This window comes from Microplitis demolitor, chromosome 7, assembly GCF_026212275.2.
Source record: "Microplitis demolitor isolate Queensland-Clemson2020A chromosome 7, iyMicDemo2.1a, whole genome shotgun sequence".
NCBI lineage: Eukaryota > Metazoa > Arthropoda > Insecta > Hymenoptera > Braconidae > Microplitis > Microplitis demolitor.
The window spans coordinates 5,414,558-5,434,567 of record NC_068551.1 but is presented as its reverse complement, the minus strand read 5'-3'; the positions used below and the strand labels follow the sequence as shown (position 1 = coordinate 5,434,567).

Here is a 20,010-nt window from a genome sequence, read left to right as displayed (position 1 = left end):
CGATCGGTTGATTTGTCTTCGCGTTATAACTGCAGCAATTTTGAAAAATATATTTTTGGGAACCGATAAGCGACTGCTTAACGGGTGGCTGTAACTCAAAAAAACTATTCGAGATATGCGCAAATTGTAGTATGTTATTTTTGAAGGTATAGACTATCGAAATATGCGAAAAAAATTGAATAGATTTTTCAAAATTACACACTAGTGGTCGCACTTAAGCCTGGGAAAAAATTAAGTGAATATAGAAAAGAGAATATCAGTACCTCGCCGATAATTGCAGGCTACCCCCCTATTCCTCAAGTAGTCAACTTACATTCAAGTACAAAAATATTTGTTACAATAAATAATTATTCATTATAAATACAGAGTACAATATATATGCCGTCAAAAACCTGGAGTGAATACTGATGTTATTCAAGCCCGAATTCACTGCATAATCCGGAGTTTCGGAGTAAAAAAAAATTTCTACGCATACGGAGTAAATAGGGAGTCTTTTTTAGCGGAGTATTTTCCGTCCGCATCCACTTCGACCTTTCAGAGGACTTAAATATTAAAATAAACTCCCCTTCGGAGTAAATTTCACTCAGAGAGGGTTAAATAAATAAAAAATCATCCGCGCGTTCGCTTTTATGTTAGATTTAAATCGTTAAAAAAATATTGAAGAAGTAAATCAACCAAAGATCTAACGAAAAATATTAGCCTGAAAATAAATTCCTTGGGTTTGTTTTTGGCACGAGCTCGAATTACTTGTGATGGAGGTGAATAAAAAAGAATAAAAGGATGTTGTAGGGGGTGAGAGAATATATATATATATATATAAGCGAAAATAAAATAAATGTAGAAGCGAGAAGCAAAGGTACTGTAAGGATGAGAAACGAATAAGGTGGAAAACAGCTGTTGTTATTGGTTGATCTGAGGTGCGTACCACGCTTCACTGATCGCATTAAACGCGACGACACACACAAGACTGTCTTGAGGAAAGACATTCACACGCAATACATGTGCGTCGATCTTGCAGATGGGAGTTTTTGAGCAACTGAAGAGTTAAGTAAGAAGCCTGAGTCACTGGCATTTGTTTCTTTTACACTTTACTCTCGTTTGCTCACTCACTGGCTCTGCATTGCATCGTGTATATGGACCTGACGTGCCAAATTGTTTGCACTGGCTCGGTTACGTCCGACTCAAAGTGCTTTTATGTACGCCGGTTGATGAGCTGATGAACTCTGATGAGTCGGGACTAAACTACTCAGATAAAAGACGAGACAAAAGTGGATTGCGGATGGTAGATTCCAATTGTCCAATAACAATTTAATGATTAGCTTCAAGATTTAAAGAGATAAATGCTCAATTGATATTGATTATCAATTGGAAACAGTATATTAATTCAAAATCGTGCCTAGACCAATTCAATAAAGTGGTAAAATTATAGGAAGCTGGACAGTAATTCAAAAATTATTATATAATTTTGACCATTATGAAATTTTCAAATTTGAATTGTCCCGAGTCAAAAAACAAACTCGGATTTAAGTCTCAAAGTTTTCAATGACGTTTTTGAGGATCGATTTAGAATTTGAAAATTGACAACAGTATAGAAAGTTATCCTAGTTTAGTCCTCAAAGTAGTAGTTACGAGCAATTTTTCCACCTTGACGTCGAAACTGGAATAACATAATCTGAATTAGAACCTCAAAAAACTCAAAACATAAAGGAATAATTTTATCCGCATTTGAGCCTCAAAAGTCTCATTCAACGTCTCCTCTCCCTTCTTCTTATTCGCAAATAAAATTACCCCCTCTTTTTTTATGAACGTACTATTGCTGTTAAATTATTATAACAGCATACTTAAATGTCGAAATAAAATGGTATGAGTCTCAAAATTGTTGTACTGTTTCAGTTTCAACGCTTTTTAATTAAAAAGTAATTCATTTTTTTTCTGCATACAATTTTTCTATCTAAAATTTTTAAAAGTTCAAAATTATAACTTTTCACTCGTTGAGGATTTTGAGATCTTAGTGATAATTTAAGATCGATAAATTATTCGCATTTAGAGCTCATAGTTCTCATTGAGGATTTTGAGTACTAGAGTTACTTTCTGGGCGGCAAATAAAACATCAAAGGAGTTGAGGCTATTGAAGTTTGAACTAAAATTTGTTTTTTGACTCGGGTGGACAGAATAAAGAAAACTAATTTACAAATATCACTGTTGATATATTATACTTTGATTATTATGTACTAGTTGAGAGTATATGTATTGAGTGTCACATGAATTGGAGTTTGTCTTTATTTCATTAAATTGTTATTTACTTATCGTAATTAAAATATTAATAATACTAATTTTTATATAATTAAACAAGATGACGTGTCTCAAAAATATCTAGTAGACGATAGAATTCATATGATAAAGATAAGATGTGATTGGTTATAGTGTACCATGGGATTGTAACATCGATTGTTTATTTATATAACTTTATAAATTTATAATTACTTGTTTTAGTTGCTGAAGAAGTCCCAATAAAGGGATGAAACGTCCAATTAATGGTCAAAAATAAATTATAATTTTTGAATTACTGTCCTTCCTATGATTTTACTATTTTATTGAAAACAATATTCATTACAAATTAATATTTTAATTATTCTATAAAAAAAAAAAAGAATAATTGAATATTATTATAAATAATTGCGTTTAAAATGAGTAAAAAAAAGAAATTGATTATTTTTTAAAGAAAAAATTTGTCGTGTATTTTGTGATGATGGGAGTTGATGTAGTGGTACTACCTACCACCCACTTTTTAAATTTTTCGTATCTTTATTTTATCACAAAACATTTCTTTATTGTCTTTCTTTATTTAAACGGGCGGGCTCCATTAGCCTTCGTTGGCTTGTAATTTGCCGTGCCGAATGTTAATGGACTTGGATGGCTTCTCTCGTCTCGATGAGACTCTCCTTTTAACTCTTTTATGCCATATATATATATATAAATACATTTTCATATAGATATATGTGTATAGCAGAGGACAGAGATGAGGATGACAGTAGCCCCTTTACTTAACTTGGTCTTGAGAATAAAATAAACTAAAGACAAATCAACAAGAATCCAATTGTCAATTTTTATCTCAAACTTTTTAAATTTTAAATTTGAAATTAAAAGTAATTAGTAATTACTACTAATAAAAATAAAATGATTCTAAATTAAAAATAAAAATAATTATCAATGAGAATTTAATTTAAAATTTCTCTAGATAAAGATAATGGATTTTTTTTTTATTGATAAAAATACTTGATAATTCGGATAAAAAAAAATATGAGAAGACATGAAGAGGTATCTGGTAAAGGAGCTGACGTTAAAGTTTAGGATGTGTTGTGTTGCAGAGAACGTAGAAGGATCATCAAATGGTTTTAGAGAGGAGAGACTCTTCCCACGTGGATTGTGTGACTGCGGGTTGGTGTACACAAGAGAACTGAGTACGATACCAGAGGACCATACATGCTATACATACAACACAGAACATAACAGATCTCAAGCAGATCCGGATCACGAGTTGAGAGGGAGACTGAATGATATGTGTTGTGTTGTGTTGTATGATGGCTGAGTGTTCATTCCATGATGCTTGTGGTCCATGGTTTTATGTATACTACAAGAGAAGGAGTGAAGAAAAACGCCTGTATATACATTTTATTACTAATACTGAATTATATATATATATATATATATATATGTATGTGTATGTGTAATAAAAAACTGTGCAAAAGTATCGGATTACTTTAACGATTCAGCCGAAAATTTTTATTAATTTGTTATTAGACAACATCTTTAAGTATACTTTCAATTTTTTTGAAAACTAAATAAATAAATAACTTGAGCGTTGTAAACAAAAAGATCAACCTATTTCTTTTTACAAGATAATAAAATTTAAATTACTGCTCGATATACACATGCGATATAAATATAAATCGTTTTGTAAAAAAGTGAATTTTTGGGCATAACAAATTGCGACACACAATAAAAATTTAAAACCCAACTTATACTTAAATTTTTTATATCTATACGAAGCTCTGAAGAAGCCTACCCAGGTTTTGTGAAAGCATTTCCAGAAGACGAGACAGGTTTTTTTTTGCTAACCAGACCTTCGCCTTCAAGTCTTTCTTTCACTCTTGAGACACTTAAGGAGGTCCCAACGTCTCAACGATTACGTTTGCATCTTTCATTTTATCCATATTGTACCCTACGCTATAGTATACATATATATTTATGTATGTATATATGCATACAATACATATATTATGTACAGGATTATATTTAATAATATACCATATAATTTAAACATCTATACCCGCACATAAATACGATAACGTACATAAACTAGACACGCCTGGCGATGACGAAAGACAGATATAAACTTTTTACCATGAGAACCCTTTCTAACATTTTGTTTAAGGGAAACTGAGGCATAAGGGGACGTACAATAAATGAATGATTAGTTTTTGTAGATTTTAAGTTTTTTTAAAAATAATTTTCTACAAAAAAAATTTTCTATTTTTATGATCCTGAAGCTAGCAGACAATTAATAATTTTTTGATTTTTTTTTTTAACAAACCAATTAAAAAAAAAAATAAATAAAAATATGCACATTTAGAAAATTTAAAGAACTACAAGTGCAATTTTTTTAAATATTTTTTTTTTATAATTTATCGTTCAAAATAAAATCTAAAAATTATATTAGATGTCGGCTAAATTCAGTCGCTATCCTGAAATTAGATTTACATTAAATTAGATCCAACAATTAAATTTGAAGAAAAAAAAAAAAACTAATAATATGCACATTTAGAAAATTTAAAAAACTATAAGTGCAATTTTTTAGAAATGTTTTTTTTTATAATTTGTAATTTCAAAAAAAAATCCAAAAGTTATTAGTCGTTAACTAACTTCAATATCATACTGCAGTCTCATTTATTTTTTTCAAATTTTTGGGGCGACCTATCATGGCCTGGTTTCCTCTACTATGAATAATAGAATAATATTTATATAGATTGATAAGGTAGGTAATAAAAATGATTTAAAAAACAAACTTTTAGATGCCCGATTCATGAATTTGTTTTTAGAGCTTTTACGTAAAAACTAATAAAGGCAATTAATTTCTTATCATGTATTATATTTTATAATCTAAAATAATTAATAATTAACCTTGTGAAGGAATTGGATCGATGGATCTTCAGTAAAAATAATAAAAATAAAATAATAAAAAATAAAAGTGGACGAAAGTAGAACGACGGTAAGGAATGTCGGATGGTCTTAAGACAGGATGGAATCGATCGATGCATCGACTGTGCCGAGAATGGTGGGGTTAATTATCGAAAAATCATCGGCAATTCGGGTCGCGAGGCTGCAAGTCTGCAGCAACATAACCAAGAGCATAAGCATCAGCATCAGCAGCATCAAGCCGCCAATTAGGCCAACGAGAGATTCGTATGAGACTCAAGTTTCGCACGTCTGTCAGCCACGTGTGGGCATCTTTAAACAAGAACTGCCGACCAAGTTTATATACATTACTATAGTACACATGTGTCTACACCCATATGTGTATGTGTATAAAGCTCATCGGTCTTTATCTCCTTCCTTATTACACTTCGACACTCGATTTCGATCGCAACCACCATCTTTACTTTTTATCATCATACTTTACCCGCGCATTATTATCTTCAATCGACGGTCCATAAAAAAAACAACAATAATGATAATAATAATAGTAGTAATAATAAGTAAGTGAAGCTAAAGAAAACAATTCGGGTTAAAATATTTCTTTTTCATATTGAGAATAAAAATGAAATTTTAAAATTACTTTAATCATTTTTTTCCCGCCTTTGAAAAAAGGTTTAAAAAATTATTTAAAAATAATAAGTAATAAAGCAAAAAACAACTGGTTGCAGACAGACTATAGTTGACATCAACGACATTAAATACATTCCCTTAAAGCGCCATGTGTCCTCAACACGTTTGTTGAAAAAAAAGAAAAAAAAATTTTTTACGTCTATTTATCCCTCGTAACTTGTTACTTTTTTTGTACCCTTTATCTCTTCGTCGAATAAGTACTCCCGGAATAGCATTTTTTTAATAACTTTTTATTTGTTGATAAAAAAAAAGTTTAAGCAGAAACGCCAGAGAAGACAACATGTGATAGTGGGTGAGTGTGTACGCAACAGGTCTTGGCCATCTGGAGTGCGCATGATCTTGGTATGGCTTTAAATACGTACACTAAAAGTACTTAAGCAACAGGTTCCAATGAGTTTATTTTTATATACATATATATGTATATATATGTATACATATTACTCAAACTACTTAATATATGTAACAAAGACAAGAATTCCCAATTTCTCCCTTCCTTTGGTGCTACAAAGTTCACTTATGGCTTACATTAGTGTCACTGATTTATAGACACTCGAGATAAAAATAAATACAAATGACTTTATTATTAGTTGTCATGTGTCTTAATAAATTTAACAAATAATTAAAATATGTATAATTATTATCAAGTGATTTTTACTGTAAATGCATTTATATTTTTAGCATTTAGGAAAAATAAATAAAGAGATTCGTGAGAAAATTTTTTAAATTATAAATAAAAGTCTCAGTCATAAGTGTTATATTATATATACATTAGGGTGGTCGTTAAAAATTAAATTTTCTCAGGCCTCCCATAAAAAACTTCTTTTTAGTGAAAAAATACATGGAGAATTTGGTTTTTTTCTTTTTAAGTAAAAGAACACGTGCCTCAAGATCAAAGTTCATTTTTCGATACAGTCGCGGTTTTTTTTAAATATCTTCTGAAATATGCAGATTAAAGGAAAAAGTCACAGGAACAATTTTGTAGGAAATTGAATTCTTGACAAAAAAGGTCATATTCATTTTTTTTATAAAATGTGTATTTACGAAGATATTTGAAAAAAATGTTTTTTTTATCTTTAACATTCGTGATCCTTAAAATGCTCAATTGATAAGATCTAAAAAAGTTTTTTTAAAATATCTTCATAAAAACACATTTTATAAAAAAAATGAATGTGACCTTTTTTGTCAAGAATTTAATTTTCTACAAAATTGTTTCTATGATTTCTTTCTTTAATCTGGATATTTCATGAGATATTTAAAAAAAACCGCGATTGTATCGAAAAATGAATTTTGATCTTGAGGCACGTGTTCTTTTACTTAAAAAGAAAAAAACCAAATTTTCCATGTACTTTTTCACTAAAAAGAAGATTTTTATGGGGCGTCTGAGAAAATTTAATTTTTAACGACCACCCTAATGTATATATATAGTTATTGAATATACTGTGCTGTTATTTATGATTTCATGTCAGTGATGAATTAATGAAAACAAAAAATAAACCGAGGAATTTATTACTCAAATTATTTTTATTTTTTTTACGGTGTATATTATTGAATTTATATCTATTGACTCATTAGATGCGTGGGTGGTATAAAAGATCGACGCCAAGAACTAATAACAATCGAATATTTCTGTTTGACCTCACGAGTGTCGTGTCAACGAGTCTTAACTCTTACTGTTGTAATAATAAATCGACATCATGGCACATTTTTTTTTTTTATGTTCAGAAAAAAAATTAATTTATCAGAAATATATATAGAGTACAGACAGATAAATTAAAAATAATTTGTTGTTAAGTTGTTTTAAAATGTAATTTGGTATAAATTTTAAAACAATTTAACGCCTCTAGAAATTGTTTTTTGAAAAATGAAATTGAAAATTTATTTAAGAAAATAAAAATAAAACGTTAATGGAAGAAAAATAAATTAGCAAACAAAACTTGCTAAGTAGTTGGTAAATAAAGCCTCGCGAATTCTATTAGCGATATAATATTTAAAGTTTGTATATTCATATATTTTTTAAAAGATAAGAGGATGCAAAAATGACAAACAGAAATTTTTTCCACTCAAGATTTTCTCTCATAAATCTAAACATTGAAAGGAATTTAAAATTTTAATAAAATCAAATGAATTTATACAAATAACATAGTATATATATATATATATATGTATATATATATTAGCAAGGGGTTAACGACCACCAAGAAATTAACTCTCGGGAGTAACCAACAGCCACAGCCTTTAGTTTGGATTCCAGAGACCCGGAATCCAGGGCATGCGGCAGAAATCGTTGTTAATGGGCAACTGTTCTTGTGGTCCTTAGATATATACATACCTGACGATTACTGAGCTATTAACTACGAATTGAAAATCTTTTCTATTCGAGTAAACCCTTAAAAAAACAAAATTAAAAAATTGTTTATGTGAAAGTTACTAGTACATCTAAATGTGCATTTGTGTGGATTATAAGTGAAGAAAAAATATAAGAAAAAAATAAAAAAAAATATCATTATTGAGTATATTTACGTCCCACGCTTAAAAACTCCCAAGACGTACGAAAATTAATGAGTCCCGGTTCAGTGACTAAAAGGCTCATTACATCACACATAAGAAATAGTCTTTCAGTTTATATATATATTCATATTTATTTTTTTTTTTTTTATAATATTACAATACTTGAATAATTTTTAACATTTGCCGCATTTAAAATGCCAAAAAAATTAAGCCACTCTTCTTTTCATGTGAGTTAAAAAATTATTTATTTGATAAAAAAAATAATTTAAGGATTAGCTCAAAATGAAAAATATTTTTACGGAAAAATATTTTTTAAATATTGAGAATTAGTCAATATAAAAAATTTTTGAGTGTCTCAAGCTAAAGTAATCGATTTATCTAAAGTGAAAATGAAGATTAATTTTTGGTAGATTTCATAGAAATCTAACTATGCATTTGAATTCATGACGGAATTTTCAAAAAATTTCGCTACATCTTGACTCAGCTCGACGGGCTGAGTCAGGAAATACATATGGTTCAAAAGTTTATACATGTATGTATTTATATATATATTTATACGATAGAGCGCGGCTTGTCACGACGATAGCGTCCACAATTCCTAACTGATCTCAATGAAACTCAGCACACATTTTCTGTAGACGATTTTCGAGATCAAGTTCGAAGATGAACAAAATCGGTCAATTAGTTTACAAATTATGGCATTTCAAAATTTAAAAAATCTCAAAAATTCATATTTTTACTGACTCTTTCTACAATAACTTTTGAATGTGACAACTTATCGAATTTATTTAAAATGCATCTTAAAGCTCTTTGAATAAGCTTTAATGTTCATGCATATATATATGCCTACACTAAAGAAATTACTTATCTTACTACTCATTAAATGAAATTTTGCTTTGCATTAGTTTTTGATGATGTTAAAAAAAACGTTTTTTAGCTTTCCCAATACCTCCGATTTTGGCTATACACTTTTTACATACATATCTATTCATACATATAGATGTCATGAAATCTACTTCCACTTCAGCTGCCGAATGGCCTTTTTTTTATTAAAAATATCTCGTGTGCAAAATTCAAATTATCAAATCGTACTGAAAATTTAAAAAAAAATTTTTCAGCCATGAGGAAATTTAGTCAGTATTCAAATTTTCACCATGCGCTTAAAAATTAATGTAATAAAATTTTTAAACAGTAATTTTTTTTTTTGACTAATTATTAATTTTTTAGCGCCATTTTTTAGTGCCCGCCAACTTTACTACAAATTTCAAATAAAATTTACTATAAAAAAAAAAAATGTATACGAAAAATATATTATGCCCAAAGACAATAAATAAACGTTTACTAAGATATGTTCTCATATTTTGTCTGTAATGAGTTAATAAAAATGAAAAGTGACAGTATACAAGTACAAAAATAAATAAAAGTTGTAACGCAATAATTAAATTAACTAATAAATCACACAAGCTTGTGTTAGATTCAAAATAATAAAACAAAATGAACGGCATGAGGTTAAAAGTGAAGGTGCTAAATTGACGATAGGATACTTTTCGCCGGCGTTACTAACGATCTTGTACGAGCTGGATGCGTGTATGTCCGGTCTTGATTATGTATAAGTGTATACATGCATTTCATTTATATATATATATAAAGAGATAGTGGATGTATGTAAAGGGTTACTACAGAACAAGACTAGTGACTAGTCCGAGGAGGCTGGTGATTACGAGGGCCGATTGCGATGTAAATCGTATAGGTACGTTCAATCACGTACACGAAAGACCTCCCCGGCCTCGAACAAGTCAAGTAGAGTTGAGTTGAAAGAGTACATAGGAGTATTATATACGAATAAAATCCTTATACATTGGCAGCTACAGAAGCTATGGAACCCTAAGGGCGATACTCGTCGTGTACCTGAGATGTTCATCCCCACTATTTAATTTCTATTTGTATCTTCAACTCTTTCTATATTTAATTCCTTCTCACTCTTACTCTTTTATATACGGGCATTACTATATACTGTATGCCAAATAACACGAGCCATCGGCTCTTCGTGATCGTGGCATAAAATCATTTGACTTGGCATCCGACATCACCTATGCTAAAACTAAATTTAAAAATTCACACGACAGTTGCTAATTAAACTTCCGTCTTTGAATTGCTTTGGATTAAAAAGAAAAAAAAATCAACTGATTACGAGCCACTTTTTGGACGCTTATAACTTGAAAACTATTAAATTTACGCTTATGGTCTTTCTTACCTTTTTTGTGGGAAATTTAATTGGCTACAAAATTGTTCCTGTGCATTTTTATTGTATCTTTAATACTTTAGCCAGAAATTTAATTTAAAGTTTATCAACAAGGAAGTTTATCAATTGACGTATTTTTGTTGTCACATTTAAATGTAAATTTTTGCTAAAATATTAGAAATACGAAAAAAATGTATAAGGACTTTTTTGTAGAGAATTAAATTTGCTAAAAAAAAGTATTGAATAAATTTTTACCTAAAACTGTAAGTTTGTAAGTTATACGAATTTAAAAAATAATTATATTAAAATAATGATTGAGTGTGGGGGTAAAAAAAAATTATCAGATGAAATAGAATAAACGGAAATGATAAATCGAAACGGGATATAATGGATGATTGAAAAATAATGTTGATAAAAAAAAAGATAAAATAAAAATGAACGCATCGAGTCTTGGTGATCGTTTATGTTTCTCGCGGGTATATATGTATTTAAAGAGTAAAAAAGTGGAATCCCGAGAGACGTTGAGGCTGGTAAAGTAGCCTTATGTAGGCTGAGTAAAGAAGGTACCGGGAAAGCGCGACAAGAAGCTCTAGGTTCGTGCTGGCACTTGGATTCAAACAAACGTGCCATCACCAGAGCAGCATATCCAACGACAACAACTTGACTTGATCATCAACTCAAGGTGGATCAACTTCATGTACTGCTATACCTACAATTCAAGTAAATAACCTATACACACATGTACATATATATATGTATATATATAGTCTAAAGACAATGTAATGTTGCCTGCTGTGTCAAAGAGAAAGAATAAGAGACGAGAAGACGACACTCCTTGGAATGACGATTAATTTAAAGTGAAACAGGAATAACTTCTGATCAAATTGGCATCGTAATTGGTCTCTCCTTTGATGTATTACTTTTTTATTAATCAATTTTTTTCATTACTTCTATTATTATTATTGTTGACAACCTCAATTACCTAAAAAAAAATTTTTTAAATGAAATTTAGAATAAAAAGGCCATTCGGCAGCTGAAATGGAAGTAGATTTCATGATGTCTATATGTATGAATAGATATATATGTAAAAAGTGTATAGCCAAAATCGGAGGTATTGGGGAAGCTAAAAAACGTTTTTTTGAACATCATCAAAAACTAATGCAAAGCAAATTTTCATTTAATGAGTAGTAAGATAAGTAATTTCTTTAGTGTAGGCATATATATATGCATGAACATTAAAGCTTATTCAAAGAGCTTTAAGATGCATTTTAAATAAATTCGATAAGTTGTCACATTCAAAAGTTATTGTAGAAAGAGTCAGTAAAAATATGAATTTTTGAGATTTTTTAAATTTTGAAATGCCATAACTTGTAAACTAATTGACCGATTTTGTTCATCTTCGAACTTGATCTCAAAAATCGTCTACAGAAAATGTGTGCTGAGTTTCATTGAGATCAGTTAGGAATTGTGGACGCTATCGTCGTGACAAGCCGCGCTCTATCGTATAAATATATATATAAATACATACATGTATAAACTTTTGAACCATATGTATTTCCTGACTCAGCCCGTCGAGCTGAGTCCAGATGTAGCGAAATTTTTTGAAAATTCTGTCATGAAGACAAATACAGTTGTTAAATTTCTATGAAATCTACTAAAAAATTATAAAATAAACATTTTATTTAATGGTATAATGAAATATGTTTAATACACTTAAAAAGCTCATTGAGAAACCGGATTAGAGTGTACTTTAGCAGACGGCAGGACGCTGGAACCAGAGGAAAAAGATCGGCAATGTAAGGGAGTTGAGCAGACACGCGTGGGAAAACTCGTGGTGGGAGATATGAGACTACTGCACAATTTAATTTTATTTTTCCCTGCAATGCATTATATATCTATATAGATATGTTTGGCGGTATGTATGTATGTACATATATATATACATATGTGTTGGTATGTATATGTATGTGGTATACTGGTTGATGCTGAAGCTCATGAATAGTCGAGACTCTTGGAAATCGGATCAGTGACCTCTGGTATATTTTATACCGGGGAATAAAATAAATATAACAAAAAAAAAAAAAAAAAAAAAAAAAAAATTAAAATTAAAATAAAAAAAGAAATAAGGAAAATAAAATTAAACGGTTTGAACAAGGGTGGGAGTGTTGAAAGAGTTTCTTCAAGTGGTTCCTTGGAGGTCAGAGCATGTAAGTCCAATTAATAGTCGGTCAACCGTGATACTCCGTTAGTCTGGACAATCATGCACACACGGCCTCAATTAATTCTTGGACGTACCAAGTAATACAAACTTCTTATTTTCCAATTAGGGTGCTCGTTACAATGTTACAATAAATAATAATAATAATTATCATTATTATTGTTGAATTTTAAATATAAATCGAAAATTAAAATGAAACTCATGATTTCAAAATTTATTTAAGTTTAAGGTTAGCATACACTCAGAGAATTAAGTAATTGTGTTTATTATGCTAAATTTTTATCTCCAATCATCTAGATTAGAATATTTTTCAATGCAAAAACAGTGTTCTGAAATTATTGGATAACTTTTGCAATAAATTTCGTAACAGTTACTATCAGGATGGTAACAATTATAATTTCTGATGGTAACTGTTACTGGATTATAAATGTAACTATTTAGAATAATAATAACAATTAACTATAGTTAACATACTGAGAAAAATGCAGGTCAAAATTAAGTAATAATTACAATCACTCCGAAAAATTTTCTATTTCAAATAAAAAATTACAATCCATAAAAAAAATACAATGATTTGTAGAAAATTATTTTTTTATTTCAATTATTACTATCTAGATTGTAATTTTCATTTATCATAATAATTACAATACAGCTTCGTTAAATTTTCGCTTGGAAAAAATAAATATTTACTCATTCATATAAAAATAGTTCAATTTTACAAAAAGTATAAATTGTTTTCAGGATTATTAAAAGTTAGTACATCAGTCGCAATTTTTGTTTCGTAGTTGATAAATATTACATCTTCAATGTAATTCTACGTAGATTACTGTACATTTTAAAATATCGGTAAGACAAATTGCTCCCGGGAGACAAAATTACTATCTGGATTGTAAAAATTACTCGGCAGAATACATCTTTCATAAAGCGCGTTAACTAATATTTACTAAGTACAATAGTCAAAGTTATTGTTACATTATGATTTTTATTTGTCACTAGTAAATTTTATTTTCAATGCAGTAATTTTTATAATCAACAGAAATTATTATTCTAAATAATATGTTGTAATTTTTACTTTGAGTTTTGTACAAGTTTAGATTTTTTTTAACGTTTCAAGATTCTCAGATTGTAATTTTTTTTTCAAATTCAGTAAAAATTACTTATTTTTTTTCTCCGTGTACAGGATTGTAACAATTATCATACATGTGATGAATATTACAATCTAGATAATATTTACTGCGATCTGATTGATGGTAGAAATTTTTACCATAACTAGATGGTATCTTCTACTATTTAATTTTCTGAGTGTACTTGATATTCCATATGTTCAGATATTTATGTATCTCAAAGAGTATCGAGACATTTGAACAGTGTGATGGACAATGTAGAGTAGTCTGAACAAATATGGACAGTGCACTTATATACAGGGAGCACAATACCGGAGATCGAATAAGAACAGCCATCAAAAGCGGAATCTCAAGAGTTTAAGTACAGGACGTGTGTCCTCGATCTCTCTGTACTCAAACAGTACCGGGTTTACTTCTTTAGTCACGTTTGACGAAGAAAATGAAATTAAAGAGCATTGCGGGTGCACCGGATGGAGAAGAAGAACAAAAACCCTGTCCCGCTTATTTTCCGAGATGTCTGTATGTGCTTGCTAGGTGTCCAGGTCATCGGCCAGTGTTACTACAGGTACCATACCCTTCATTATATATAAATATAAATATATATATATATATATATATATATATATATATATATATATATATATATATATATATATATATATATATATATATACATACATAAGCTTCTTTTCCCCACAATATAATTTCAATGCGACGATCCTTAACGACTTGATAATCAACCGAAGCGTCAGTTAATCTAAGATGTAACTGTGCAAGTCATTATTTTAATTCCGTAAATCATAAAAGATTATTTTAAACCCTCGGAATATATTAAGTTATTTATTACATTATTTTTATAATGTACAAATAAAGTTAATAATAATAAAGCTGATAAGATTATTTCATTTAATTTGACCCGAATAAATCTTATGGATTTTTAAATCTATTGTTGTATATATTAATGAGAATGAATGACGTTGTATAATCGTTAAAATATATAATAAATTTGTATAGTGACCACCCTCAGTTAACTTATATTAATCGCATTAGAGTAAGTTACGGGAGTTTCTCAAGCTTTCACCTGAGCAAAAGCCTCGCCCCGACCTCCTGTCTCTTTTATTATTCTCTTTCTCGCCTATTTTCTCTCAATGTGATAACGGTTCTGAGTATATGCACATACGTCTTATTGCATACGATAGAGTAACGAACTTAACTATTAAGAGTTTAAAGAGTAAGTGAGTGAGAAATAACGAAATAAATGAAATTAAAATAAGTAAAATAAAGCGAACGCGATTTTAACGGGCAACCATGCGAGAAGTGACACGCTAGAGTCTCTCATGTTACATTGCATTACATTAGTTGTATATATATGTAGATATAATACTTCTATACTGATATATCGCGGTGGCCGTTTTACTTAAATGTTTTCTCTATACAGATGCCGATTTGTTGCCGTGCCAATTCCTTGGGCGTGACCCATGATTCTGCTGATAAGCGTTTCTATATTAAATTACCGTGCAATAAATAACAGTTAATGTAATTATCATTATCATTAATTTACACAACTAATAAAAATATTCGGAGTATGTATATTGTTTATGGTTTTTTATATTTTTCAGTACTTTTCGAACAAATTGTATTTCTGGAACCTACTCGACTAATTATGATAAGATAAAGTATTAACAAGGTCGAATGTTATAGCTAGACTTTGAAGAAATCTACACGGAAATAATTTTTTTATGAAAATTACTCTGCACTTTTGAAATTTAAAAAAAAATTTGTGTCTTCGTTTCAACACAATACGAGTAAATTTTTTTCCTTTTTCAAAATATTTATTTTAAGTAATATTCTAATGCAATTAGATGATTTTAGATTTTTTTATAGAAATTTAAACTTATTAATTGTCATTTTTATTTTAATTCAATATAATTTTTATAGAATGCATAATAAACTTTTTTTCATAACCTACGAGTAAAAATTGAATTAGACAGTGTTTATTTGAACAGCCGCTAGGGGTAAGTGTGAGTAAAAATTTATCAGATTAATTTTTACTCATTAGAAGAGTAAAATTTCATAAGTAAAAAGTAAAAAGTCGTAATAGCCTGAGATTGCTCGATTTCCAATAATTTTTAGAATAAATGACATGACAATATTCATATAAAAATTTTTTCCATGCACGTAAAAAATTTTTCGCAACTCAGGGTAAGAAAGCACGTCTTTGATTGGTTAAAAATGACATTACAAAGAATTATCGTGAAGAATGTCAACATTGTTCGTGAAAAATATAACAAATCTACACTTTTTACATATATATACATGTACTATTTATCAGTCACTAAACGATCTGAGAGCAAATCTAATGAACAGCAGTTTCAAGTTAGAAGAACGGAAAGTCACAGACTATAGAAAATTATCTTACTGTATTTAATTATAATGTACAATTCATTATATGAACCTCGACTCGAAACTAGTTATTTTTGCTGAGTATCAATATATTGAAAACAATAAAAATAATTTTAAATTATTATAAAAATCAATATGAAATCATATTTAATTATTACTATTATTATTTAATAATTTTTTGATCAAAATAATATAGGAATTAATTTGAGATTAATACAATTGAATATTATTTTAGGTTAATTAAAAAATTAAATTTAATGTAGTGTCCGTTTTTACCAATAAAAGACATTCTTTCTTACCGTTCGATGCAAAAACTATTGTAACGTATTAAGTAGGAAGGGCTTTCGACTCTCGTGTGCTGGCAACACTTGCCTAACGGTTCATTAACCAATCACACTCGTTGTCAAAAGCACTTTCTATTAAATGCGTTAATATACTATTATTAAAAACCAATTTGACATAATTTTTAATTGGCCCTGCGTCATAAAATACAATTAAAAAAATTAATTTCTCTTATCAGTTTGTTTCTAGTTAAAGACTTCAATATCTCATACACTAGAATAGATGATTTTTAAAATAAGATAACTACAATTGACGCAGAAAACAATTCTTATCGTAAATATTCGAATCAATTATTAACTTGAAATAAAAAAAAATAATGACGTGGAATTTCGTAGACAAAATCTTAATGTTCCCCACTTATTTCACAGCTTATATAAGTAGATGTTTTTCATAATGAATTTAGTTGATAAGCAATAGACCCATTACTATTTTATTATTTGGTGTTAATAAAAAATAAAATAAATATGTCTAAAATTTTATTAATTTTTGCTTTTTCTGCATTACTCAGTTGTGTTATGGGTCAAAATTTTGAAGATCCATACTATAAATTAAGAATTAAAGAGCAACGGGAGAGAATTACAAATATGCTTAATGAATTAGCTGAATCTACAACAAAATCAGTAGAGACGACAACAGAAAAAATGGAAACGACAACAGAAACCATGGAAACGACAACAGAAACAATGGAAACGACAAAAAAACCAAAGGAATCGACAACGAAAGCAGTGGAAGCGACAACAAAATCATACGAATCAACGACGAATTCTGATAATCTTAAAAATTTAGAAGATTCCTCCAGCACACCTAAAAATTGTTTGGTCAATAAAATGCTTGTAAGTATCTGTTAATTATCGACCTAATTATGATTAGTACAATGACATCAAAAGATAAATATATATTACATTAATCATAAACTGAGAAAAAAAATGTGCTACGAAATAGATTTAGTTGTCTCACCAAAGTCGCCATTGTTTCAATGACGACGAATATTTGAGTAAAAGACACCTCATTTGAAATAATTGAAAATAGATCGCAGCACATATATTTTTTTTTTTTCAGTATGTGATAGTATATGGTGTGGTAAGGGATAAAAAGACGATTTCAGATAAGAATAGAAACTGAAATTACATGAAATCTAAATCATGTTTTCACGAAATTAAATTTTTTTTTTTTTTATAATAACTTCTATCAAAACAGAGTTTGAATGATTGAAACTACTCGAAATGAGACATTTTAATATTAAGAGTGTATTAATTATTAAAAAAAATTATTGCGATTAAACATCTAACATATCACTATAACCGGGTTTCGAGAAGGGAACGATACGTATAACTTTAATAGCAATCTGGATATCTATATATTGGCAATATATTCTAATGCCATATTCACGATATTATTATTGCTGTCACCACGATAGGTATCTTTAACTTAACGAACCGAACTAATCTCTAAATAGCTGAACCAGTATCGTGAATATCACAAAATCATATCCTAGTCGTAAGAATTTTGTTTCCGCGTAATTTAATTTCAAGCCCCTAATTGGGATTGATCAAACTAATTTGATTTATTTGACCGGCTAAACATGGACTTAAACATGACTATTTTTAAGCCAACAATATGAAATAAATTGAGAAAATTTTAATTAATTGTAATCGCTTAATTTGTTATTTTATGCGTTGCTGTATTATTATTATTATTTTTTTTTTTTTTTCAGTGTTTCATCATTAATGATCAGTGTTGCCCTGGAACCACATGCGTACCAATAATTTTGTCGTTTGCTGTCGGAACTTGTGTACAAAAAATTTTATAACAGACCATTCTCCAAGCTGTGGCTGATGCCAAGAAAAAAGTTCCCCTGAACTATTGGGACTTGATCAAATTTTTGTAGAACCAACTTTATTAATTAATTAGTCTTTTTCCATATACTATATATAAGTTGAAAAATACGATTAAAAGTCTGTTGAGCCACGCCCACTGATTTGTGCGTCTATTGAAACTTAATTGAACTGATTACATTTTAGGCTTGAGCTTATAAGCGTTAATAAAAATCAAAATATTTACATACATCGATTCTCTAACCTAACATATGATAATTATATTTTACTAATGACGTCGTTATAACTCGCGAAATAGCTTCAGCGAAATATATATAAGATATATTATTCAACTCATTTATTTTTTTTAGCATCCTTTTATCCTTATCCTTATTCGCTTTTTATCTTCGCTCAAGATATACACCTATGAATAGCGATGAGTATGCGGGGGGACCAATTACCAACTAAGATATTACACAGACTCTTTTAACTTAATTTTATTTTTTTTTTATTCATGAATAATAATAAGAAACTCACAATTTCCTTTGTAGGACGTTAAAAATTTTTTTATTTTGTCCCTACACTATTTAATTTTTTTTAATCACTAAATATGCAAATTATGAAATTTAACATACATGGTGACCACAGATTTTTGAAACCGAAATTCCCTGACTTTTCCCGGTGTTTCAGTAAAATAATTTAAAAATTCCCTGACCATATGTAGTAATATTAAATCATTGTAAATATTTATTTAATTTAAAATAAAATGGCATAAGTCAGTTCAATAAATAATCAATCATTGTCGCTAAATGAAACTTTATTTTATTATTTGTCAATGTTCATAGATTTCTTTCATTTATTAAATGAATAATTTTTTATTCTTTATTTTAAATCTATGTTTTTATATAGATTACTCTATAATAAAATATAAATAAATTTTTCATTTTCACTAGAATAAATTTCATAAATAAGAACGTTTTATAGAATGTTAATAAAATATTAATCAAGTACGCGAATAATAAATATAGTGAAACTTATTAGTTCAATACTTATGTATACTTTTAATGTTTTTGGTTTTTTAACTTGTCAATATGCATGTTAATAGTTTGAAGATCCTGACGATTGATTTCTACTAAAACTTTTTTTTTCTAACAGCTTTTTTAATTCTAACTGCTCCATTTTTTCGCTATTGGAATCTATTTCTAATTTTTTTTCAAAATCGTATTATAATCGCATTCGCACCGCGCCACTTTTTCAAAAGTTTTGACAGAAAAAAAAATTTATCGGATTTTTTCAGTCAAAAAAAAAAAAAAGAAAGTAAAAATTTTTCCAGCTTTGTCAAGAAATTCCCTGACTTTTCCCTGATTTTTCCAATATATTTATAATTCCCTGACATTTTGAAGTTTTTCAGGTTTTCCAGAAATGTGGCCACCATGAACATAATAATAATAATTTAGATCAGACAATTGAACA

The 20,010-nt window shown here is 28.8% G+C and overlaps 2 protein-coding genes across 3 annotated transcripts in view; one reads left to right on the top strand and one right to left on the bottom strand.

Annotated features, from left to right (window-relative positions):
* The window catches only part of LOC103569561 (neurogenic locus Notch protein), a 163,319-nt gene that overhangs the window by 100,633 nt on the left and 42,676 nt on the right, over positions 1-20,010 (bottom strand). The window lies entirely within an intron of this gene.
* LOC128668277 (uncharacterized) lies at positions 17,125-18,890 on the top strand. The gene is made up of 2 exons (XM_053740983.1): positions 17,125-17,556; positions 18,438-18,890. Exons 1-2 carry the CDS (start codon positions 17,188-17,190, stop codon positions 18,531-18,533), a joined length of 465 nt encoding a protein of 154 aa, XP_053596958.1. The 5' UTR covers positions 17,125-17,187; the 3' UTR covers positions 18,534-18,890.